General features: G+C 39.7%; 1 protein-coding gene across 3 annotated transcripts in view; it reads right to left on the bottom strand.

The window, feature by feature from the left end:
- Positions 1 to 25,703, bottom strand: part of ARID1B (AT-rich interaction domain 1B) — a 257,068-nt gene that overhangs the window by 78,415 nt on the left and 152,950 nt on the right. For all 3 annotated transcript variants that reach the window (XM_021709630.1, XM_021709628.1, XM_021709629.1), the window contains exon 3: positions 14,491 to 14,580. In XM_021709630.1, coding sequence (XP_021565305.1) covers positions 14,491 to 14,572 — 82 coding nt within the window. In that variant the 5' untranslated portion in view covers positions 14,573 to 14,580. The remainder of the gene's footprint in view (positions 1 to 14,490; positions 14,581 to 25,703) is intronic.

The following is a 25,703-nucleotide window of genomic DNA, read 5'->3' as shown; positions in this document are numbered from 1 at the left end:
AGGAATAGGCAAATCTGCCTAGACACTTCCAGGAGGCTCCAGTGCCACCAACAGATGTCCAGCCTCCGAAGTGGAGGTCTCAGTTATGTACTAGGAAGGAAGGTTCCTGCTTTCAGCTGTGTCCTAGGGATCACTGGAGTCCCTTTTTATTTGGTTGGTTTAACATCTTACTTCTTTCCCCGAACCATTCCTAGGCCTGACTGTCATCCAGTGACCGCCCACAGACAGGAAGCAGCATCATGGACTTGCACAGCTCCCTTGCCCTCTGAGCCTGGAGCACCTCCACCCAGGCCCTATCCTTAATGGTTTCCCTCCTCTAAGAAGAAGGGAGTCTTCTGCTTATGTCTGAGGCCAGTGCCTTCACTTGGGCTGCAAACCCGCCCTTTCTAGTCTCTCAGGATCTGTCAATAGCGTTTGTTCAAAAACCGTTCACTGACTCTTGACTGCTCACCAGACTGAGGGCCAAATTTCTTAGCCCAGCACACAAGTCTTTTCAACATCTGGCCTGGCTGGTCTCCCCAGCTCCATCCTGGACATGTGGCTGCCAGGACGCCCACCCTCTCTGGTTCTATCATTCAGGCTTTGAGATCCCCGTAGGCTTTGGGATGCTCTGCACATTCAGTCACTTAGCAAAAATGTTGGATTGCCTCTCACATTCCAGGCAAGGTGCTAGTCTCTGGTCTAGTAATAGCTGACGCTTAGTGGGCATACATAATGTGCCGTAGCTCTGTTCATTATCAGTCATTTCAGCTTCAAAACCTGAAGACAGTGAGGCTCAGAGGTTAATGTGCTGAGGTTATGTTCCATTTTTTCTTTTTTAACCACGATCCATAGTTAAGAGACTTATTTTATATTATGATCCAATGTGCCTATGTGAGTATATGTATATATGTATGTCCACATACACCATTCACACACATATTCCAAGTTCTACAAAACAATATTTAACCTTATTATGTGCAATGCACTCTGATATTTTATATATCAATGGGAGATGCAGCTTGGAAAATAAAATGCTATGTTGTGTCCTCTACTGAACAAGCTGTTTTCATAGGTGTGGCCTGGAAGGCCACTCACCTCCAGGCAGCTGATGCACTCCTGCCCCTCATGGTCCTGCCTCACGTTGTCTTCCATGACATTTCTTGGCCTTCCAGGACAGCAGACATTTTCACATGCTTGACATGTGTGTTTGCTGTGGCATAGCAGTTATCCCACTGCTACTATTACTTGTTTGCATGACTGTTTCTCTCTCCAGACTGTGAGCACCTGAAGCTTTAAAACACTCTCATCTTTCCAAGCAAAGTGCCTGGCACAGAGTTGGAACCAAATTCACGTGTTTTTAGTGAACACTAAAACATCTTCATTTAGAACCTATTTACTGTTACTTTACAAAAGCAGCTTAATAAATCTGATTGCTTCCTCGGCTCATAGTGTATTCAAAGAACCATTTCTGAGGAAAGGAAGATAACTAACTGAAGGAAGGACTGCTGTGAGGCAAAAAAACTGACAGTTGACAGTAAGGCAAGGGGGAAGAAAATGGAATTCCAGTCCAGAATGCACGATTCTTTCTCCCATTTAAACATCTGTCAGATGCATCGCTCTGTCCATCTCTACAGCTACTGCATGTAGTGAGGCATGTGGGCTCTTTGCGTGACTGCCTGGGTCAACTCATGGCTCCCCCCTCAGCAGTTAGGGAACTTTAGGCAAAGGAGTAACTGCCAAGCCTCAGCTTTCTTTTCTGAAAAATATGGATGACAACTGAGCCTATCTTGTAAGAGTAAAATGAGAAAATGTTTAGCATACAGCTCAGTGCCTGCATACACTAAAGGCTCAGTAAGTGATAGCTACTATTATTCATGTTATTTTAAATATAATCTGCCATTTATTTCCTGTCAGAATGACTCCAAGTTTTCAAACTAGTGTCTCCTGCCAGGTTCCCCTAAAAACCATTCATCAGTGGAGCCAGAAAGCACATCCTTGGATGGTGGCTTTCTCCAGAAGTGCAATGCCACACCTGAGAGTTTCCAGCAAGTAGATGGGGTCCTCCCTTCAGTAAGGTCATGGCTCTGGGTTGGACCTGTCTGTCCCATACATCTCCCACCAGAGCCAGTGAGGGCTGAGGGATGTCCTGCCTCACTTAGTTCGCCATCCAGAAAGCCCTGCCCCTTTCCAGATAACTGGTTCCAGAAATAATTGGTCAGCCATGTTATCTGACTCAAAAAAGCTAAGCTCATCAGTTTCAGGCCACTCAACCAAAACCTACAGTACTGATTAGCTCTGAACAGCACATGACTCAGTATACATCCTTCCTGATCTGCAGATTCCCGAGAGTTTCCATGTGTGTGTGTGTGTAGACTCTCAATGTCAAGAGCAAGGATCTTGACTGGCTCTCAATCACCTATGACAATGACTAGCTTGATAAACATTTGTGTATTTGTGTAATAGATAACTCAATCCATTAGTTTTTCTGGGGGGTTTAAAGAAGGGCTAGAGTCTGAAATAAAACTGTTCTCTTTCAAGCTGTCAGGAAGAACACCTGGGACCTTGGCTCAGGATAAGGTGTCCTGCTTTCCAGGGCTTGTCCTTGAGCCCTGGAGCTTGTGTGATCCAAGTCTGACTACGGGCAGGCTAGCTTCCATAGCCTGGTAAGAGGATAACAACTTGTCCTAAACTTTATTACAAAGTTACATGGTGTTCATTTGGATATTTGATTATAATTTAATAATTGTTTGAATGGCATATTCTATATATCCAATAGTTACAGACAGGGCTAGAGGAGGGGTTGCCAGGACTTTCCTGGAGCCATTCAATCTGCACTTTTAAAGGATTGTTTTATATAGTGTCATTCTCCTATGGATAGTAATATTAGCATGATGAAAAATTCCTACACAAAGAGTCCTCTCTTGTTACGTGGCAGTGTAAGTTATACTAAGTGTAAGACTAGGAAAAATTCTACTTCAATCTCGTCTATACAGACCAGTATTAAAGACAGAGCCAAGAGATATTTTCTCTTATCAATTAAAAACAAGAATCCCCTTCATTGGTGTCCTGGAAAACTGGGCCTAACAGGTCTGATGGCAAGCTAGTCATTGTCCCAGGTGCTTGTGATCAAGTGGTAAATAGAAACTAGCATTTTAAAAAGGTTTATCTACATTATTTATCTACATTACTGTTAGATAAATGAGTTTTCAAGACCTTTTCAATGTTTTCTTTAGCATTGTCCTTCTTGTGGTTTGTTTAGTGGGTATTTTTCATAGTTTGAAAAATGCTTTATATGATTATCTTATTTGTAAAAAAAGAAAATATAATAAGATCCAATATTACTGTATAAACCTTAATAGCCCCCCCAAATGTAATGCAACTGATTTATGAAATCATTATAAACCAATCACATTTTCTGCATAAGAAATGAAACAAGGCAGAAATTTTTATGCAGTAGGAACACAGAAACATTTTTCCCTTAACAAGGCAGAGATATAGATATCTTTAAAGGCACTACAAAAACTTTAAAAAACAGAATGAAATTACATTTAATTTAGAAAGTAACTGTAGTTCCTACAACATATTTAGGGGAAGATGATATACAGGAATCCAAGAGGAAGCCTCATGAACTGAAGAAGCAACACCAAGTCATCAAAATGCCAAATGCCAGTAATGGGTTAAGTTAACCCTTTGCATCGGAGACATCTCACCCACCATCTACCAGCAACTCAACCTCACTTTTTAACAAAATAGTGAAAAACGAATCACTTCATATTAAATAATACAGCATTGGAACCAATTATTTTATTGTAATGATGTTTGGCTTACAATAAAACTTTGGACATTGAGGAACTTATTTATGGCAAAAAATCATAATTTTATATTTTTCTAATGTGTGGTAACATGTGAAACAGTCACTGACATGCATTGCAGGTTCATTGATTCATGTTGTCCAGTCATAATTTGCTTGACATCTTCCACCTGACGATTTTCTATTTGAGCAGACAATGCAGTCTCGGTTTCTTCTTCCCACATTAATAATATGTAATTTATTGTCCAGTCTGTTGTTTGAAGATGTGGAAGGATGCACTTGTGATTCCAGCAAACCACTTCTCAACTGACTGATCATATCTCAGTATATATTCCATTTCTTTATTTGCTTTTTCATGCAATGTGAATGGAAAACTTCAAGAAAACATACATTTAAAAAAAATTTGCACTTCTCTAAGTTTGTTCTGTATAATCACCTGCAGTTTCCTATGTCCCCTGAGAGGGGACATCTGAGTGGTTTGCTAGATTTACAATGTCCCTGTGCAAAGGGTTCAAGAACCACCCAATGAAAACTTATCTCTAAGTTGAAGGGTGATTCAAAACTGATTTACACGCAAAGTCAAATAAAAGTTAAAGCAAAATCTCAGAAAGTTAAACAGGAAAGAATTTGAACATGGATCTTAGACTCCAAATTTTTTTTGTGGGGAGTTTAAAGACTCTTCACAGAATACACCAAATTCTGCAATTTAAGTATTACAGGGTTTACATCCTGTTGCCAAAATAGAGTTAAACACAAAGCCCAAATCATCATTCATCCTACCCACGGACAAGAAAATAGCAAAGAGAGACAGTTAGCTCAGGTTAATGCAGAGGAGCACAGAACCAATCACACAGACATTTGATTTCTTCATCAAAGGTACCTCTTCAGTCAGCAGACAGCTACAGCACTGTCAGGATACCAATATGACAAGGTTCCAGAAGTCACCAAAAAAACCAAAGCACGTTTTTCCTTTGGCACATGGACAATTTATTTTCATGTTGGCATCTGCTAAAAATTCACAGAACGACCGCCTTGTGTCTTCACACCAATTCAATAAAAGCTGCTTGGCCACGTGGGTGCACCACGGTCACAAACGGCACACCTCAGCAGTGTCTTCCAACCGGAAAGACAGGCGGAGGCATTTCTCTTCACAAATGGATGTTAGATCCCCATTTGGAGAGAAAAATAGATTTTTAAAACTATTCTTGCTACATCTTAATATCTTCAGTGTTTATTTTCCTGCCTACTTCTCTTCATAACATGAATTGCTTTGAGGAAGACAGAAACTAATGATCCGTTCAGGGCTCTAACCCAGGCCCCTCAGGCTCCATCAGCTGCGCTACTGGTTAACTGGCAGAAACACTTCCTCATCCTTCTGGGCCACCACAGTGCCCTGGGCATATAGGCACATGCCAGAACATCTACATTGTCCCGTCCAGTCACACACCTTCCCAACTACTGACTGGTTTTGGAATGTCTACTATCCATCACTGGGTAAATGAGTATCACAGGAGGGATCAGACTGATCGCCTAGATGGCCAGATGGGGACAGAACATTCAGGTTCACCTTATACAAACCTTTTAAGTTAGCTGTGAAAGCATCAGCGTTGAGGGCAAAGACAATGTACATATGTCATGTGTGCTGGGAGGAGCCAGCCCAAGTCTCTCCTGAGGTACCTGTGCCCGATGCTCAGGCTATTCTAACTGTGATTGATCTTCAGTGCTCTGCAATTTTTAACTTCAGATCATCTATGCAATATGTCCACGGAACACTCTGATCCTTATTTTATGTATGAGGAAGCAGAGGCTTCATTAATTGTCCAAGGTCACAAAACTAGTTAGTGGTAAAGCTTGCACCTACACCCAGATCTTCTGATTCCCAAGTTCCTGCAGATTAAAATGAGAAACAGTGGCTAAAATATGAGATGCTGGAGTTTTGAAATGGACATGTCCATGGTCCTTGTACTGGAAGAGCTCCAGGGGCGAGTCTGGCTGTTAATAACTGTGATCCCAGTTGTTCATGTGTCCTGAACACCTTAAATTCTGGACTGCTTCAGGGGGTGCCTAATCCACAGGCAGCGGCACTGGGACAGGCTATGCTCCATGCATTTGTTCACTCAACAAACACTGACTCAAGAACCTACTAAGAGCCATGCTGAGGACCTGAAAGTTTAGTAAAAAACAGTCAGGCAGGAAGACCCCAGGTAGGGGTGCAGTTGAGGCAGTGTGGATAGCAGAGTGTTCCAGCTGGAAGGTCCCAAATGAGGTTCAGTGTGGCGGGAGAATGAGAGATACAGATGTGATGAGAGAGGGGCCAGAAAAGGAGGGCAGGGGCTGAACAGGCAAGGGCCTCATGACCACACAGATCAGTGTGGCCTTTACCCCAGGACAAAGGTGAGTTACTGAAGCATTTATGAAAGAAATGGCATGATCTAACAAGTCTGGGAAGGCTATTCTGGTTGTGGCATGGAAAACGAACTGGAAGGGCACAAGCTGGGGATGTGGAGACCAGCTGGAAGGTTGCTTAGGTTAATTAGGTGGCCTGGACTAGAGTAGTGATGGTGGCTACTAAGAAGGGGGCATGTGGGAACTCCCACAGGGCGTGAGTTGGCAGAACTTGGTGACTTAGTTTGGGCCTGAAAGGAGAGAAAAAAGGCATCAAGGACGGCTTCTAGCTTTCTGGCTTGGGAAAAAGGCAGACACAGTGGTTTTTCACATCAGCATAGAACACAAAAGGCACAGGAGAAAACCTGTTGTTATAAATCAGTGCGTATAATACATAATGTTGAATTTATCTAAGATCCTGATGTTCTCAAATACTTTCACAGAAGAATAATGAGCTAATTACGAATGAGTGTTAACTATTAAAAGCCCACCTTAATTGGCAATTCAAAAAAATTATCGCATATAACAAAAGTAATGAAACTATGCTCCTTTAAGAATATTCTAAGATGTAGACTGATTCGTCAATGAATACAAATGGGCACTGTGATATTTGTTCTCAGCTTTGTGATGAATGTATTTCTGGATAACACACTTACAAGGAACTTAATAATAAATCTAATATGAGTTCTATACATTTCCTTCATGATTGACTAGCTTTGGCTTGGTCCACAATTCAGCCCAGAGGTAGAGTTCAGAGGCTGAAGAAATTAGGAACAGGTTTCTAAAGTGATGGTTAGATATTCTCTTTTGCATAAAATCTCCCATTTGAGTTTATTTTCATCTTTCACAGATCATAAAAAAGGGATCCTCAATAAAGAGCAGAGACTAAATTAATTGCATCTGGGGGTGGGGGTAGGCTGGCATAGTACCTTGCCTCGTTGGTCTACTAGACTCGGCTTACATGAGTACAGTGATAGATTTTCTCTTTAGAACTAGGAAGGTAGCTTAAGAGAACATTTCCTGACAACCTGCAATCCATGAATCATCTCGACATCTGCAGATTTACTGTCACACTTAATACTGAGAATCCAATAGAAAGAGGAACAAAATGGTTTCTGTAGTTTGCAAAAACAGAAAAAAAAAAAGTTAAACCCCACTTCCAACTTCTTAACAATGATCTTGGTGGTTTTGTTGTTTCAGTACTGACTTGTTAATCTGTTCTTGATAATTAGGGAGTTAGACGTAAGATATTCAGAGTAATTTTTAAAATTTAAAAATATCTTTTGGTGTAAATATCACCATAAAGCCAGCTCTTTTTTCTCTCAAAATTTTCAGTTATTTCTATCTGAGTACCCCTGGGCCATGGAGAGCATGGCAGTGTGGGGTGGGACCTCTGCACAATCCACTTCATGCCAGGTTCCAGGTGTGAGGGTTTCAAATGCCTTGCAGCTATATAGCTGTGCAGTGAAGAGATGTGTCCAGGAAGAGTGGGAGGAAGAAGAGGTAGCTTTAATCTGGTGCTAGATCAAAATGCATACAGTGAATTCAGAGAAAAAAGCACTATGGTACAGCAAATGATCTACAGTAATGGGAAGGCTGTAAGAGCCACAAATATCCTATTCTTTGGTTGTGCTGTGCTTAACCTAAGAGCCACAGATATCCTATTCTTTGGTTGCGGTGTGCTTTGGAAGCCCTGAGTGGGCGTGAAGGCTGCTTGACTTTCTTTTTTTTTTTTGAGTTGGAGTCTCACTCTGTCGCCCAGACTGGAGTGCAGTGGCCGCTCCCGGCCACCGCAGCCTCGACCTGCTGGGTTCCAGCGATCCTTCTGCCTCAGCCTTCCAAGTAGCTGGAATTACAGGCATGTGCCACCACGCCCGGCTAATTTTTTATTTATTGTAGAGATGAGGTCTCGCTGCCCAGGCGGGTCTTGAACCTGCGGGCTCAGGCAATCCACTCACCTCAGCCTCCCAAAGGTGCGGGATTACAGGCTGAGCCATCGAGCCCGGCTGGCTGCTTGACTTTCAGTTGTACAGCTCAATCTCTTGTCAAGCTGCTACAATAAATCAGGCTATTTGTTGTAGATGCGGGAATGTGGTACAGAGGATACACTCAATGCTGGCCTTCAAGAAGCTCAGTCTAATCATAGAAAGACACTGAGTTTATTCTAAGAGGCCCCTTTCCCCCATAGCATTAAAAAGTAAGAGAAAAATTTGCCCTAAGCCAAAAGATATGCCCTAAACAAATAGAATGTGACTAGAAATGTGATGAGAAATTCTGTTCAGACTTTGATAAGAAGCTAAAATACACCACTAATTAGTGGGAATAAAATTATGCCAAGGCAGTTAACATCTGTGGTTAATATCAGAAGAAACATATAAAAATAATGAAGACATAATCAATTATGAAATATTCAATAATGAAGACTAGTCAGTCCAAACAAAATGTGTAAGTTTGAAATCTCATACTTTTGAAGTATAGAGATTCTGATTCACCTTGTGAGAGCTCACAAAAAGAACATTTCAATGCCTGATCACACTCCATCTGCTACACACTTTTGCTGGATAACGGTACTGTTTGTATTTATAAAAATGTACCTACCAAGAAATACCATTTTGTAAAGATCAGATTCAAAGATGAAATTGCGATTCTATTAACAAAAAGCTGTCAAGAACCCTATGTGTGGCTGGTCAAAATATCATAAACATGAAGACGCAAAATTTTGCTATCTATTTTCTTAGTAGTCCTGCATCTATAGAAACACATGACCCGTCTAGCTCAGCTAATTTTGGTACCATTGACACAGCAAAAGCCAGTTCTCAGTCAGGCACAGTAAGCCTGTATGCTTTCACTGTAACTCCTCTTTTTAAACAGTGGAGAGAGGGGGAAAAAAGGTCAAAAGGTGGACAAAAATGAAGGTGGGGGGGTTTATTCAATAATTCTGGAAGGTTTCACCCAGGATGCCTTCTGTACAGATCTGACGGTCACAGAATGGTGCCAAAGAATCGCCTCCAGCAACAGAATACATTTTCTTGCACATCACAGTCTTGCAGCAGCATCAATTCTGCTCGCGATCTATGTCCGAAAGGGGAAGTTCTTAGGGGTTCTGTTTCAGCATATCTCAAGGACTAATTAAATCCTCATTACTACCTTCTAATTATTCAAATACTAAGGGATTACACTAAGAAAGTCCCTGTTGGCTCACTAGATGAAAAGGGTTAAATAACCTATGTTGATTTTGAGAATCCAGATCTAGTTCAGACCTTCAGAAAACCACCAGCATTAACATGAATATTTAACTAGATACCACTGTGAAAATTAAAAGGGAATTCAATTAAAAGGTTCTCAAAAAATTAATTCTGACCTCTCTACATCTGTCCAAATAAATAAGACTTCTTTCAACGTTTTCACTTAATGGATAATCCAATAAACTAGAAGGGCAATTGTTAGTTTCATTAAGCGTAATGTGTTGTAGGGGTTAAAAATGTGATCATTTTAATGTTAACAAATATTTTATTTATTTATCTACTCAGATGACTATTTCACATTCCTTCCAAGCCCTATTGATAAAAGACAGCAACATATTCATCAGCCATTTCCTATTGTTCTTTTGGAATTTTAAGATAAATATGTTAACGGTTAAGAAATGAGGCCAGTCATGGTGGCCCATACTTGTAATCCCAACACTTTGGAAGGCCGAGATGGAAGGATTGCTTGAGTCCAGAAGTTCAAGACAAGCCTGAGCAACACAGTGAGATCTCGTCTCTACAAAAAAACTTTAAAAAAATTAGCCAGGTATGGTGGCATGCTCCTGTAATCCCAACTACTCGGGAGGTTGAAGTGGAAAGATCACATGAGCATAGGCAGTTGAGGATGTGGTGAGCCATTGTCATGCCACTGTACTTCAGCCTGGGTGACAGAATGAGACTCTGACCCAAAAAATTAAAAAAAAAACAAAAGGAAAAAACTAATCTAAACTTGTTAGCTACAATCTTCTAGTAAAATTTGTCTCAGTAGTTTAGGGTCATCTTAACTGTTCCTCCAATGTTTTGGTAGCCTAATTTATAAAGCTTTATTTTTTTTAGTGAGGTGATTTAATAGCAATTCCCTATGTTGCTATATGAAATCTACAGAGAGAAGATTTTGTTTAAAAAAAAAAGTGGCAAATGTATTACTACAGAATACTAAACTGAAGCTTTGACCTTTTTTCTTTTAAATTTGTATGAGTAATGAAGAAGTTAAGACCAAAGAATGTGAGTTAATTTTCTTTATTCAGTGAGCAAGACATTCAATGAGCAGCATAATACTAAACCAAGTTTTATACTGGAAAATAGATGAAAATGTGGAGGAGGCAGTACTACATAAGAAAATGAAGAGTCCAGAAAAATCTAAAGTATTTCTTTCCGTTCTGCAACCTATGATGCCATGTCTCTACTTACTTGCACAAATACCTTTTACAGACAGAGGATATAAAACTGTAGAAGCTCACAGTTATTTCCAACTAACTACAATGTATGGAAATTGATTTGAGACTGATGTCCTTTGACAAAACTCAATATCAGAGGGTACTGATCCAGAGATGGGGTTGGGGTGGGGGTGGCAGTGTCACAGAGACCTACTGCCAGGGCACCTGGGCACCACACCGACTTGGCAGTTGCCAGGGTGGTTCAGATCCCAGCAGAGCCTGAGGTTTTTAACATTTTCTTAAACAAAGCACATAGTTTGTGAATGTCTGCTCCTCCTGAATGGGGATACAAAAACTGAGTAGAATGGAGTGAGGCCAGAGCAAGGGCTCTGCTTCTTGAGCCTGGGGGGACTAAGGCTCCAGGGAAGTATGGTCAGCAGCACCATGTCCCATGAGGGCCTTGGGGGAGGACTTGAAAAACTGTCCTCTGATGGAAGCAGCGGTGTCATCGCCTGCTCTACATCATCTTGTCTCTGTGCAAGTGTGCTCTAGAGCCTTAGTCATGAAAGAAAATGTCATCTCCTGTGGGTACATGAAAGACAACGTGTATACTCTGGAATCCTACTATTCTTTCTTAATCTTACTTATTAAAACAAAATAGTTGTAAAAAGGACTACTCAACTCCATTATTCTGGCACTGAGTGTTTAGAGAAGCAATGTTAAGTTCCATGTTTTCTGAGAAATACATTTTCTTAAAAAGATGCTAACTCATCAATTAATTTTTTTCCCTGTTTCTTTCAGCACTTTCCTAAATAAGAAGGATATATATCAACTGGAAGGATGTAAATGAAATTAATGGCTCAATTTTCAGTATGTGGAAAATTTCTAGCAAGAGTTTTCTGAGATCTACTTTACACTGTGTACACTGTAGGTACAAACCAAATGATGGTGAGACAAACAAATGTTTTTATTATTGCATTCGGGCATTAACATGACGGTCATTTGCCAATCCAATGTTGTCAAAGGACTGTCATTTGCCATTTAAACACCTGATCAAATGTTGTTTGATCAAATGTTATTAGAAGCTGACAATTCTTCCTAAATTTTAACAATTAATAAAGCCAGTTTCTTTTGATTCTTGTGACGTGGTTTTAGAGGAATCGTAATTCATGCATTGGCAAAGCATTATCTAACGTAACAAAGTTTTCCTTTTCAGGGGTTTGTCTAACCAACAAAAAAGCACAGCAGGAATGTACATAATAACCTCTCTAGCACAGTCCTTCAGAGAGGCTGAGAAAACACATTTATACAAACTAAGTCAGATTCGCAACCTAAACAATTTGTATTTACTATTTGAAGGACATGGTCATGATAACCACCCAGATTGTTATGTCTCTAGTATTAGTTCCCAAAATGACACTATATATAATAAAGGCAATAGGAGAGAAAAAAAATAACAATCACTGACATGGTAATTTCCACACAGTGACTAGATTTTGTCTTGAAAGTGTATTAGTTTAAGTTAAATTTAGCTAAGTTTCCTCACTGTCATCCTGTTCTTCACAATTGGTTTTCTACATTTCCAGGTTTCTTAAACCCTTATCAGTTGGAAGGGGATGTGGGAAACACTGTTCAAAGATCTGAGGGAGTTTCTCTTTTCTTCTTAGTGATAAAGGTTAAAACTGTATGTAGGACTGCCAAATAAGGAACCTCATATCCTTTAACACTTACAAAATGAGAATTGTACCAGTGAGACCGATGTTACGGGGTTATTGAGTAAGGATTAAATAAAATAGCAAGCATCTTCATCTTTGTTCTGGCCCTGCCCTGAGTAGGCACACAGTGCAAGAAAATTTCCTTTTTCTCCACATTGACCCAGCAATACAACCTCAGTGTAACACATGGCCAAAGAAAAGGATTTCAGTGAGAATTCCCATTTGTTTGGTGCCAGTCCACTCCCCATGAACTTCTGTAATGCCTTCAAGATGCCCAGTGCCATATGGGGAGTTCACACAGAACTAGCAATTTATAGAGAAGATATGGGATGAAAGAACAATTTACAGCAGGTCACAGGGGAAAAGTTAGAGACACAGTGCACACATTCACACAGTTACTAAGCCCTATTATAGTTTGGTATAAGGCAGCAGTTCTCAAAGTATGGTCCTCAGGCCGTTAGCAACAGCTAACCTGGGAACTTGACAAAAACGCAAATATTAAGTGTCCCACCCCAAATCTTCTGAATCAGAAATCTGTCCTCCAAGTGATTCTCATGTCCCTAAAGTTTGAAAACCATTAACTATTCCATTATTAAGACATATTGTATTATCTTGATAAGGGAATTAAAGTATTAACTATACCCTAAATTACAATAAAAAAGTGAAATATATAAAGGTATTAGAAAATGAAAAATTCATTTTATCTCTACTAAACATCCATTTCAACACAAATGATGTGAAGATAAGACTAATCCACCTTTCACTGGCATTGCTTTCTAAGTACTATGCTGAGTGTTTAGCAAGTGAAATAACTTAGACCTCATGATTCTAATGAGAAGCAAATCATCATCTCTACAACTCATACACAGATAATTATAAACATTAGGGGTCAGGAGCCCTTTAAATACCTGCTACTAAGCTGGCAAGTTTTGGTCTCTGACCCGGTAAGACAGAGGAGGGAGTGGAAGAAAGTGACCTCCCTCGCACGCCAGTGGATTAGGCAAGCCTGGACTCACAGCGATGGGAAGTGACCTGCCCCAGTGCCAAGTGGTGTAGTAGGCAAGCTTGCAACACCAGGAACACACCAATTAGGCTAAAACTGCCACCACCAAGAGTAGCTTTACCCTACAAAGGAGAATGAGAACAGCGGCAAACAGGTCCAGGCCAAGGCCAAGGCCAAGGCAGGCAGTAACAAACACATTGCAAAGATGACACGCAGAACTGAGCTAAAGGTCAAAGAGTTGGCAGATGTGGGACAACCTCTGTTCACACACTTGGAGAAAAGCCTACATTCTTTTTTCTGGCTGTGGTACTAACCTTCTCCTGAGCATGAGGAAGTCACATACAACCTCTGTGGTCTTCAGTTTCCTGAGGTGACTAAGTTGTATGAGCTTTTAGGTATGTTCCAGTTCTAAGACCTTGCAATTTAATAAGACAAGGTCTTGCTATGGGTTTAAAATCTTACTATTAAATATCATAGAACAAGCAGTTGGTCAAAATAACAACAACAACAACAACAACAACAACATACACCTGTTAGGACTGAAATTCAAATGGAATAATTCATGGTTATTTTTACATAGCCAGATCAAATATCAGATTATAGTTGTGTATAAACTAGGTTTTTGGTCCTATGCAGACATATACATTCTTTGGGCCTTGAACAGCACTTTGGTAAAAATTCACTCAATGTGTAAGAATGCATTCTCCCTCCTCTCCATATTTGTTGTTAGGGTTCATGTTTATTTCTTTCATCTGATAAGAAAACATAATATCCAGCCGGGCTCAGTGGTTCAGCCTGTAATCCCATGCTTTGGGAGGCTGAGGTGAGTAGATTGCCTGAGCCCGCGGGTTCGAGACCTGCCCGGGTAACTTGGCGAGACCTCATCTCTACAATAAATCAAAAAAAAAAAAGAACCGGGTGTGGTAGCGCGTGCCTGTAGTTCCAGCTACTTGAAAGGTTGAAGCAGAAGGATTGCTGCAGCCCAGCAGGTCGAGGCTGCGGTGGCCAGGAGTGTGCCACTGCACTCCAATCTGGGTGACAGAGTGAGACTCCAACTCAAAAAAAAAAAAAAAAGAAAACATAATATCCTTTAAAAAAAATTATTGGTAAGAAGACACATAGGTAAGCAAGCTCATAGAATCTTTATATACTGAAAGCATTACAGTACATAAGATATGAATTGAAGACTGACCTCTTTCCTGTGGCATTGGTGACTGGCTCAAGGCAGGATGGGAACTGGATTCTGACTGGCTCCCAGGTGGCTGAGGAGGCATTTGACTGCCTGTAAAACACAGGAGGGAAGGCAGGGATAGGGGAACCCTTTGCATTAATACTGCAATCACGTAAAACCAAGACACAGTTACAATTAATTTTTATGATTGCAAAAGGTATGACCCCATATAGAAAAAGACATAGCTCTAAGAGTATAATATTTCATCTTTTTTTCCCTGTAAAACAGAGGAAACAAACATATTTAGCAAAATATCTTTTTAAGGAAAGTCCAGTTTGTTACTGAATGAATTCCCAAACTCATAGATGAATCAATCTGTAGCTGAAACCTCTTTGAGGTATATGTCTTGAATGAGTTTAACAAAATCCACAACTGTGAAGCCAAACTTATCCTCCTGATTCTAAGCCAGGTGGGCAGACATGCAGAGTGGCCGACAATTACTCATTGTTAATATCCAATCAATAAAGTAATATCGACAGATCTCTAAAGAATCTTCATTGTTAGACAATCAGATATTTAACATAAACTTAGAAGATCTCCACTAAGAAATATAACATACTACTATAAAATGTAGTGTATATGACTCCTAAAGAAGAGACTATTAATCTGCATCTATTTTGATCTTTATTGCTAAATACAGCAATAGTATCTATTTAATTCCCATTTATTTAATGTTTGTTCAGTTTGTCTTTTCCAAGTATAAAAGTAAGCTCCTTAAGACAGGAATCATGCCTATACTCCTTCATTTCCTCTCTTAGCATAACAAATACTTGATAAATCATAGTCTGAGAACATGACTTAAAGAAAAAGATACTTATATTGATTAAAAAAACAGACAAAGAGTCATGTGAAGGCAGGAGATGGGATTTTGAAACTTAAAATCGTCAGAGGTAGTTGACGATCTCAACTCACTTTCTGGTTCAGAGGCTTAGATGCATTCCTAAGCTAAAAATATAATAGAATTAAAAAGGCAGTTGAATTTAGCACAATCCTCCAGGTACTAACTCTCATGACATAAGGACTACGTTATTTTATCTTCTACCCTCCCCCTGTGCTTCAATAAATTGGAAAGACAAATATATACATACATATATGGTATAAAGAAAATGCTACACAGTCCTCTAGTATGGCAGTCATGTGATCATGCAAGATCAAGCTAACTGCTTTGACCCCATAGGACCTACACTACTTCGTAGTTATGCATATTGCTAAAAATAATCACAAGTGAGGAAAGAAGGAAATTAACATCCTGAAGATCACCACCAATTCACCCAGGTAAAGGTCAGGATGCACATGCAGCATGAAGTTTCGTGTTCTACAATGAACAACTGCCTCGTGTTCCTGTAAGATGGGGGTGTCTGTTATGCCACTTGGCTAGGCAGGCCAGGCAGGGGTAGGGTACAGTCCCAGAGAATCTCAGAACTGCCACTCCTTACTAACTTTAATAACGGTTGCACCTGTGACAGCCAGAGGGGCAAGGAGATGATTTTCAGTGTAGGTAACAGTTATAAATAGTTGTAAAATATTACTATGAAACAATTCTCAAATTGTTTTCAGGAGTTTAAACTTCTGTTAGAGAAGAATGTAAAACGTATAAGCGAATGAGTGTTTAAGAGTGTTTAAACTGCCACTGTCATTCTCAAAGTGAAAACCAAAGACCTGAGTTCACAGATACTGAGAAATATGTGCTGTGAAAACACTAAGAGTTTGCTTTTATATTATTGCCATGACCACTAGGGTAAAAGACCTGGACAAACAGCACAGAATTTGTTTAACCAGTCATTTAGTTTTGGGCATTTACTTAATATTAGTACCAAATAATTAAACGTAAAGTAAAAAACACTTAACATTCTGGACCAAAACCAATTTCAAGGGTAAATACTGGTCACCAACTTGGCTACAACTCTACGAAAGTTGTGTGTTCACGGGAGGGTCATGTGTTTCCTATGAAATAACCCCAAGGCCTTGGATCTATGGTCCATTTAGAAATTTAAAGCACTCTGCAGCCAAATACTGACTTTTTAAAATGTCACTGGAGAATCAGCTGTAGCAAGACAGTAAGTGCTTACATTATAATGATCACTTCTGCATGACAGACTAGATTCATAGACTCATGACAGTAAAAACAAACAGTAATTCTATGTTAACACAGGGCACCATGGCTTAGATAGTACATGCCCGAGGCACTGCTCTTATACACAATATTTCAAGTAGAAATAAAAAAGGCTGTAAGAAACCCATGCCATGAATCATAAAATACTGCCACAGCCAAGCAGCACTACTGGTTGTCTAATACAACTGTAAGACAGATGTCCCTTTTAAAGCAATGACAAAATTCACGTATTAAGTTCATCCTGTTAAAGAAATAAACAAAAGCTTTTTCATGATAAAGACAGATTTGTTCAAACCATTTTAAATTCTTCATTTTACTTTACATCCTATCTTTCTACCCATAGTTTCATAACTAAGTCATAGTTACTAAGCTTTACTAACTATAGTTACTAAGAAATAACTTCATCTTACATAAGCAGAATATAAGCACAGTCATAGCAGATGATGACTCAGAAAATACAGAAGACAGGTGTCCACGGTACAAATAAAAAGGAAAATTCAGAGCCCTCTGAATCAACTGAATTAAGTAAACACTTTCAAAACCATGGATTTCTATAGGACATGTTAGTCTTAAGTTAACCTTTCTAACAATATTTGGTAATAATTTTTAAAGACTACTGCCATGCACAGCGGGCAAACCAACTTTATAAGGACACTTTAACATTAAAACAGTTCCTAGGAAAAGTCCCATGTTCTTCCCTCGTCTATGTCTATATGTAAGCACAATGGAAAAAATACAACTGGAAATGCTGTGAATTAAAATACTGCAGGCTGGGCTCGGTGGCTCAGTCTGTAATCCCAGCACTTTGGGAGGCCAAGGCGAGTGGATTGTCTGAGGCCACGGGTTTGAGACCCGCCCGGGCAACTTGGCGAGACCTTGTCTCTACAATAAATCAAAAAATTAGCTGTGTGTGGTAGCACACGCCTGTAGTTCTGGCTACTCGGAAGGCTGAGGTGAAAGGATCACCGGAGCCCAGCAGGGTGAGGCTGTAGTGGCCAGGAGCATGCCACTGCATTTCAGTCTGGGCGACAGAGTGAGACTCCAACTCAAATAAATAAGTAAATAAATAAAATACTGTGAATCAGAAAAAAAATCCCACCACTCTGTTTACAAGTATGTATTCTCCAATGACCATGGCAACAGTAATGTGCAAAGTTTTGGTGCAGTAAACTAAAATGAAACAAGTTATCTGAACTTCTACTTTTGTGAACTTAAAATTCTCAGCCTAATATAATTTTCTGAAAAAACCTTCTATTTTTATTTTTCTATTTATTGTCCAGGTTGGCGTGCAGTGACACGATTATGACTCACAGCAGCCTTACCTCCTGGTTCAAGCAATCCTTCCACCTTAGCTTCCTGAGTAACCCTTCCTGAGTAACTGGGACTACAGGAACACACCACCAGGCCTGATTGATTTAAAAAAATTTTTTTGTAGAGATGAGGTCTTGCTATGTTGCCCAGGCTGGTCTCAAACTCCTGGGTACAAGCAATCCTCCCACCTCTGCCTCTCAAAGTGCTGGGACTGTAGGTGTGAGCCACTAGGCCCGACCAAAACTTCTATTTTTTGTTAATTTTAATCTTAGATAAAAGTTGCAAGGAGTTCCCTTATATCCCTCAGTCCATCCCCCTAATGTCAACACCTTATTGATCATAATTAACTAGAAGAGGAACATAACTAAAGATCTTATTTGAATTTCACCAATTTTTCCACTTAATGTCTTTTCTCTAGGACCATCCTACGTTGCATTTAGTTACTTCTCTTTAGTCTCCCCAAATCTGTAAGCCCCTCAGTCTTTCCTTATATTTTAGGACTTTGGCATTTTTGAAGAATGCTGATCAGTTATTTTGTAGAATGTTCCCAAATTTGATTTGGTCTGATTTTTTTTTTTTAATTATTGAAATAAGGTTATGCATTTTGGGAAGTATGCCACAAAGATGTCATGCCTTTCTCAGTTCACTCTGTCAAGGGACTCAGATGTTGATATGTCTCCTTTCTAGTGGTTTATCCTGATTGCTTGCTCAAGTTGGTGTCTATCAAATTCCTCCACGTATCTCAGGGTAAGATATCTGAGACTATGCAAATTCCTGTCTCTTCTCAATCTTGTATCCACTGATTTCAGCATCCATTAGAAAATCCTGTCTACGACATTTACTATAGTGGTGCTAGCTAATAGTGATGCTCTACTTCCCCTTCTTCCACAATTATTAACTGGAATTCTGTTTTGAGGACAAGTTATCGTCTTCCTCATTTGCTTATCTATTTATTAGACTGTTTCTACCCATATGTACTCATTCCAGATGACCTCCAATGAGTAACACCTCTGTAACCCCTCCTTTTAACTGAGGGCAGAAGTTGTGATTTGGCTTCTAACCAAAAAACATGCCACAAAGTGATGGCTATCACTCCTGTAATTATGTTATGCTATATGGCAAGGGTGAAGGGATTTTGCAGATGTAATTGAACTCCCTCATCAGCTGACTGAAATAATCAAAAGGGAGATGATCCTTTCTGGGTCTAACTTTAAGAGGACCCAGGGTTTCTAGGAAGTAGGTTTCTATGATGTGAACTGAACCACAAGGCAAAAACAGGAGGCCTCCGGAACCCAGGGGTCTCACTTCTACAACCACAAGGAAGTCAGTCTGCCACAGTCTGGAAGAAAATGGAAGCATATTCTTCTCTAGATGATCCTCCAGTGAGACTGCAGGTAACTCAACACTTTGCACCTTGTGAAACCTTGAGTAGAAGAAAGAGTTGAGCTCTTGGCTACAGGAACTAAGATAATAAATGTGCCTTATTTTAACCTGCTAAGTTTGTGGTAATTTATTACACACCAACAGTAAACTAAGAAACTTGTGGATGTTTATTTTATTTTGTACGTTAAAATCCAACCTACCCAGCCAAGCTCAGCTTCATCAGCAATGGAGAACTAAAATCCTTCCCAGACATCCAATCCCTAAAAGATTATGCTGCTTCCAGTCATCTTTTGGTTATGGTGTCTTTTGTAGCAGATTTTTTAAAAATGTAGTCAAATTTACCAATCATTTACTGTCTCTGGATTTTGAATCACAGCTAGGAAGCTATTCCTTATATCAAGAGGAATTCACCCTAGTTTTCTTCAAGACCAAGCATGGTTTCATTTTTATCTTTTTGGAGTTTATTCTTGAGTATGATGTGAAGCAAGTGTCCAATTTTATATTTTTATAAAGGGCTCCCCTATTGTTCCAACACCATTAAAAAAAATCCATTCTTAGCCCAGTGATTTGAAATACCTTTGTTGTTAATTAAATTTTCATATATATTGGTCTAAATTAAATTTTCATATATATTGGTCTAATTCTGGACTTCCTACTCTATGCCACTGGTCTATGTGTCTATTCATGTGCCAGCATACACTATTTTTTTTTTTTTTGGTGAGTTGGAGTCTCACTCTGTCACCCAGACTGGAGTGCAGTGGCCGCTTCCGGTCACCGCAGCCTCAACTTGCTGGGTTCTGGCGATCCTTCCGCCTCAGCCTTCCAAGTAGCCAGAATTACAGGCATGTGCTACCACGCCCGGCTGATTTTTTGATTTATTGTAGAGATGAGGTCTCGCTGCCCAGGCGGGGCTCGAACCTGTGGGCTCAGGCAATCCACTCACCTCAGCCTCCCAAAGGTGTGGGATTACAGGCTGAGCCACCGAGCCCGGCTCATACATTATTTTTAATTATAATGTTCTTATGTCATGTTTTAACACCCAGTAAGGCTAGTTCCTTGTGCTGCCCACCATTTTTCTTTCTCAGTGTTTTCTAGGGTTTTCTTGCACATTTGTTTTCCTATATGAAGTTTATTGTCAACTTGTCTAACTACATAAAATAGATTACTGGTATTTTTACTGGAATTGTATTAAAATCAAATTAACTTAAGAAGAACTGATGACTACTGAGAACATCCTATCCAAAAACAGAAGTTATCTTGTATTTCTTAAAAAATTCTTTAGTGTCTTTTAGGTACCTACAGGCTTTGCACATTTTATGTTAAATTTATTCTTAAGCATTTAATCTTCCTTGTTGCTATATTGTAAATGGGATTTTCTCTACCATTATGTCTTCTAACTGTTTATTGTTTGTGTATAGAAAGGCTATTGCTTTTTGTAAGTTTATTTTATGTCCTGCTACTGCACTGAATTCTTTCACTGTTAATTTGTCAATGATTCTCTGGGGTTTCCAGGCATAGTAGTATACCATTTGTAAACAGAGACAGTTTTATTTCTTCTACACCCATTCTGATGCCTTTAATTGAGTATCTTATCTAACTGCATTGGTTAATACCTCTAGCACACTTGAATAGTAGTGGAGAGAGTGGTTATCCTTGCCCCATTTGTGATCTTGGGAAATGCCTCTAGAGTTTTCCTATTACATAACTGAAACCAAGGTATATACATTTTACCATATTGAGAAAGCATCCCTCAATTGTTATTTCCTTGAGTGTTTTTTATCATGATTGAGTGTTGAATTTTGTTAAAGACGCTTTCTCCCCTTTAGTTGTATTTTATGATACTTAATAAATTAATTAATATTGAACAATTTTGCATTACTGGAATAAATGCCACTTAGTCATGGTGCATTATTTTCTTAATGTAACGTTGGATTCTGTTTGCTAATATTTTCTTTAGAATTTTACACAAGGAGAAGTTCTGAGATGAATTTTATTTTTTTTTTGAGTTGGAGTCTCACTCTGTCGCCCAGACTGGAGTGCAGTGGCCGCCCCTGGCCACCACAACCTCGACCTGCTGGGCTCCGCAATCCTTCCACCTCAGCCTTCCAAGTAGCTGGAACTACAGGCACGTGCTACCACGCCCAGCTAATTTTTTGATTTATTGTAGAAATGAGGGCTCACCAAGTTGCCCAGGTGGGTCTCGAACCTGTGGTCTCAGGCAATCCACTCACCTCGGCCTCCCAAAGCGTGGGAATCACAGGCTGAGCCCAGTTGAGATGAATTTTTTAATTAAAAAGTTTTTTAGGCCAGGCTCGGTGGTTCAGCCTGTACTCCCAGCACTTTGGGAGGCCGAGGCGAGAGGATTGCCTGAGCCCACAGGTTCGAGACCCACCCGGGCAACTTGGCGAGACCTCGTCTCTACAGTAAAAATCAGCAGGGCGTGGTAGAGCATGCCTGTAGTTCCAGCTACTTGGAAGGCTGAGGTGGAAGGATCGCTGAGCCCAGCAGGAAGAGGCTGCGGTGGCTGGGAGCATGCCACTGCACTCCAGTCTGGGTGACAGAGTGAGACTCCAACTAAAAAAAAAAAGTTTTTAAAGAACTGGATCAAGAAAATCACAAAACTAACATTTTTTGTAACAAAACACCGGGACTTTATTATATAACAGAATTGGGAAATAACTGACTGTATATTTTTGGTAAATTAGTACAAATCCAGTAACGTAATGTACAGTAGGTGAACTGAGACACATATATTTTAGTATTCTTTATAGAATAAAATGGTAGGCCAATTAGTGCTAACAAGTGCCAAATTCTACGTTTCTTATAGGCAAACTCAGTATTACACACCTGATTTATTATACTGTGTTTATTGTTTCTTTCATCTGACTAGAATGTAAGTTCCATGACAATAAAGAATTTTGTCTCTTTTGTTCCCTACTATATTACATCTCTTGAGCAAGGCACATAGTATTCACTCAATACATATTTGTTGAAAAAATAAATAAATGTGAGGCTAATCACTCCAAGCTCAGAGAAATAGTTAACTGGATCTTTAAAAGTTATCTGTAATCATGTAGTTGTATCCAATTAGTCTAGATCAGGATTAGGCAGACCTTTTCTGTTAACTGCCAGATTGTAAATATTTTAGGCTTCACAGATCATATGTTTTTCTCCCCCAACTACTAACCTCAGCTGTTATAGTTCTAAAGCAGCCACAGACATAAACAAAATAGCATCAATAACTTTATTCACAAAAACAGGTGGTGGGTTGGATTTGGCCCACAGGTTAGAGCCTGCTGACTCCTATTCCATGGACAATATGAGTAAAGAAACATTCAGGAAACCTTGCTCAAAAAGCCAATAAGTATCAGAGTCAACAACGGAAGGTGGTTTATTCTGTCTCCACTCTAGACTTAAGTGTAGGATGCACTGCGTTCCTTAGTACTTAATGCAGGCATGGTCTAAGACTTAAAGGGCAAGTGTATTTAGCAGACAAATTTTTAGATAAATGATTACTTGCAGTTTTATTTCCTCAATTCTTTCTGATCAGACCGAAACAAACCACCAAATCAAAATCATTCATCAGAGTCAATCATATAAATTACACTCCACCACTGTTGTGTTAGGAAGGCAGAGGAAAACCATGAGATGAAAAGGATTCCCACACTGATCCTTTATTAAGACTAAACCTTCCCTGGGTTAACTCCTTTCTAGATTACAGTATGCCGCTCAAAAAGAACAAAAACACTGACTCTGAACTACAACTATTAATATTCTGATAAACAAATGATTCATTTCCTTTTACACACTATGTTCTCCCCCTTTTTCTTTTTTTTTGAATTGGAGTCTCACTGTCGTCCAGGCTGGAGTGCAGTGGCACACTCACAGCCACCCTAGTGTCAACCTGTTGGGCTCCGGCAATCCTTCTGCCTCAGTCTTCCAAGTAGTTGGAACTGCAGGTGCACGCTACCACGTCCAGCTAATTTTTTAATTTATTGTAAAGACAAGGTCTCACCAAGTTGCCTGGGCTGGTCTCGAACCCGCGGGCTCAGGCAATCCACTCGTCTCAGCCTCCCGAAGTGCTGAGATTACAGGATGAGCCACCAAGCCTGGCCAACATACTATGTTCTCTATGTATAATACAAATAGGCATAGAAATAGTCAGAAATTCAATTTTTCAAAAGTTATAGTGACTCACATCTGTAATGCTAGCACTTTGGGAGGCTAGGGTGGGAGGACCGCTTGAAACCAGTAGTTTGAGACCAGCCTGGCCAACAAAAATAACACTTAAAAAGTTTGAAGTGGCCAGAAGAAAAATATTTCTTCCTTTCACCTAAGATGAATTTAGTTATCTGAGATGGAATATTGGTATAATCTGGAGTCTGAATGATGGACACGACTTGATTTCAATTTTAGAGCCCCAAATCCATTCCATCCTTTCAATTATCCTCTATTAGCTGATTTTAGGCAAAAGGATATAAATGAGATGAAAGAGAACAACATCTAGAATACACATTTTATTTGTCTTATAAGTTGTCTGATAAATTGGAGATTAAAAAATACAGTGTACTTACTATGTACAGGACAATGTCCTAAATGATATTCCTCCATTAGTTATTCAAGAGAACTGGCATTTAATAATTATCATGACATCACACTTTAAGCCATGGACAATTCTGGTGGCCAGTCATCCTCAATAAGGATCGGTGGGACACATGGGGATCACGAGGTGTTCAGTGATAAGTTCTTGGGTCCTATTCATAAATTCCCTGAAATTGACAAGGGTAAAACAGACCTAGTCTTGGAAATGGTAGGGCTTGCAAACTCATGGGAATTAAGTTATCTGTGGCTGTTGTTGAATTTTGAGGGGAAATAAATACTTCACTTTGTAAATAACACTAACATGATCCAGTTCCTTCAATATGTATTTCATAATTTTCAGCAATCAGCAATTGAATTACTTGTCTACTTTTCAACAGTTCTTGGTGGTATCATTAACCTTAGTAAATAGTTAAAAAAAAAAAAACAAAAACCTTGTAGAAATTACTGCAACCAATACTAGTTCATCACGACTAAGATCAGCATTCATCTTGCACTTCCCTCTGACCAGGCAATTCTGCAGCATCCAAAACTAAAGACAGTGGGCTGCTTTATTCAAATACATCCTCATGGACATCAGCTTTCTCAAATGTTTGAAGTAGCCTATGGGTCTTACCTGCCACAGTCTGACTTCAAAGACCTACCGGGAGATGAATTTTTTATTCTTCCAAACCTGCTGGTGAGAGTACTATCACTTCTTATTATGGGCTGAATTTAGTTATCCCTTTAATTTCTGAAACACAAAGTTCTGGGTGGGATCTTTTCTTCCACCATGATAAGTAATGATATAATTTTGTTAAGAGACGGCATTACTGGGCTGCATGGTGGACTCCACATCTGTGGAAATCACTGAATATCTTACTAACTTAGCAACAAACTAGAGTGTGATAAGATGGAACAGCTCTGCAATACAGCAGCAAGGATTTCACTGGTCATTTCTTTATTATTTTTATTTATTTATTTATTTTTGAGTTGGACTCTCACTCTGTCGCCCAGACTGGAGTTCAGTGTCACGCTCCCGGCTACTGCAGCTCCCGGAGACCACCCTGGGCTCCGGTGATCCTTCCGCCTTAGCCTTCCAAGTAGCCGGAACTACAGGCATGCGCTACCACACCCGGCTAATTTTCTTGATTTACTGTAGAGATGAGGTCTCCCCAAGTTGCTCAGGTGGGTCTGGAACCCACAGGCTCCGGCAATCCACTTGCCTCGGCCTCCCAAAGTGCTGGAATTATAGGCTGAGCCACTGAGCCCGGCCTGGTTGGTCATTTCTTTAAATACCTGCATAATGCATAATGATGCAGATGAAAGTAATAATCCATAATAATAATCCATAAACTCATCAAATGTCCTAGTCTTAGGCATTTTTGTGGATGAGTTAGAAAATCCACAAATTATTTTGACACAGCATCCTTCTGTTTCATGTCTTCTATTTCATTTGCTTTAAGAAAGGAAAAAAAGATCTCTCATTCTCAGAATCAAGAAGCAGGCTGGCTTGAACTAATTTCAATATACTCCAAAGCAGGCATCTAACACACACAAACTGCTGTGGCTGCAACTGGTTGGTAGTTATGGACAGCAGTTCATCTGAACTGGTTGAGTGTGAACTTATAATGCTTCCTATTGTTCAGCATGGAGCGTGTGCACATGCGCCTCTGTGTTCCAATAACATCTCACTCTTCCCAGAAGGTACCATCCTGGGGCATGGACATGGGGTTTGTGAACAGGCTATCAATACAGTTCATTACTGTGAACTAATCCCACCTCAAAC

Source organism: Carlito syrichta, unplaced genomic scaffold, assembly GCF_000164805.1.
Source record: "Carlito syrichta isolate Samal-C Ts95f unplaced genomic scaffold, Tarsius_syrichta-2.0.1 Scaffold268229, whole genome shotgun sequence".
Classification (NCBI taxonomy): Eukaryota; Metazoa; Chordata; class Mammalia; order Primates; family Tarsiidae; genus Carlito; species Carlito syrichta.
Note: the sequence above shows the minus strand (reverse complement) of the source record. Positions and strands in the feature narration are given on the sequence as shown.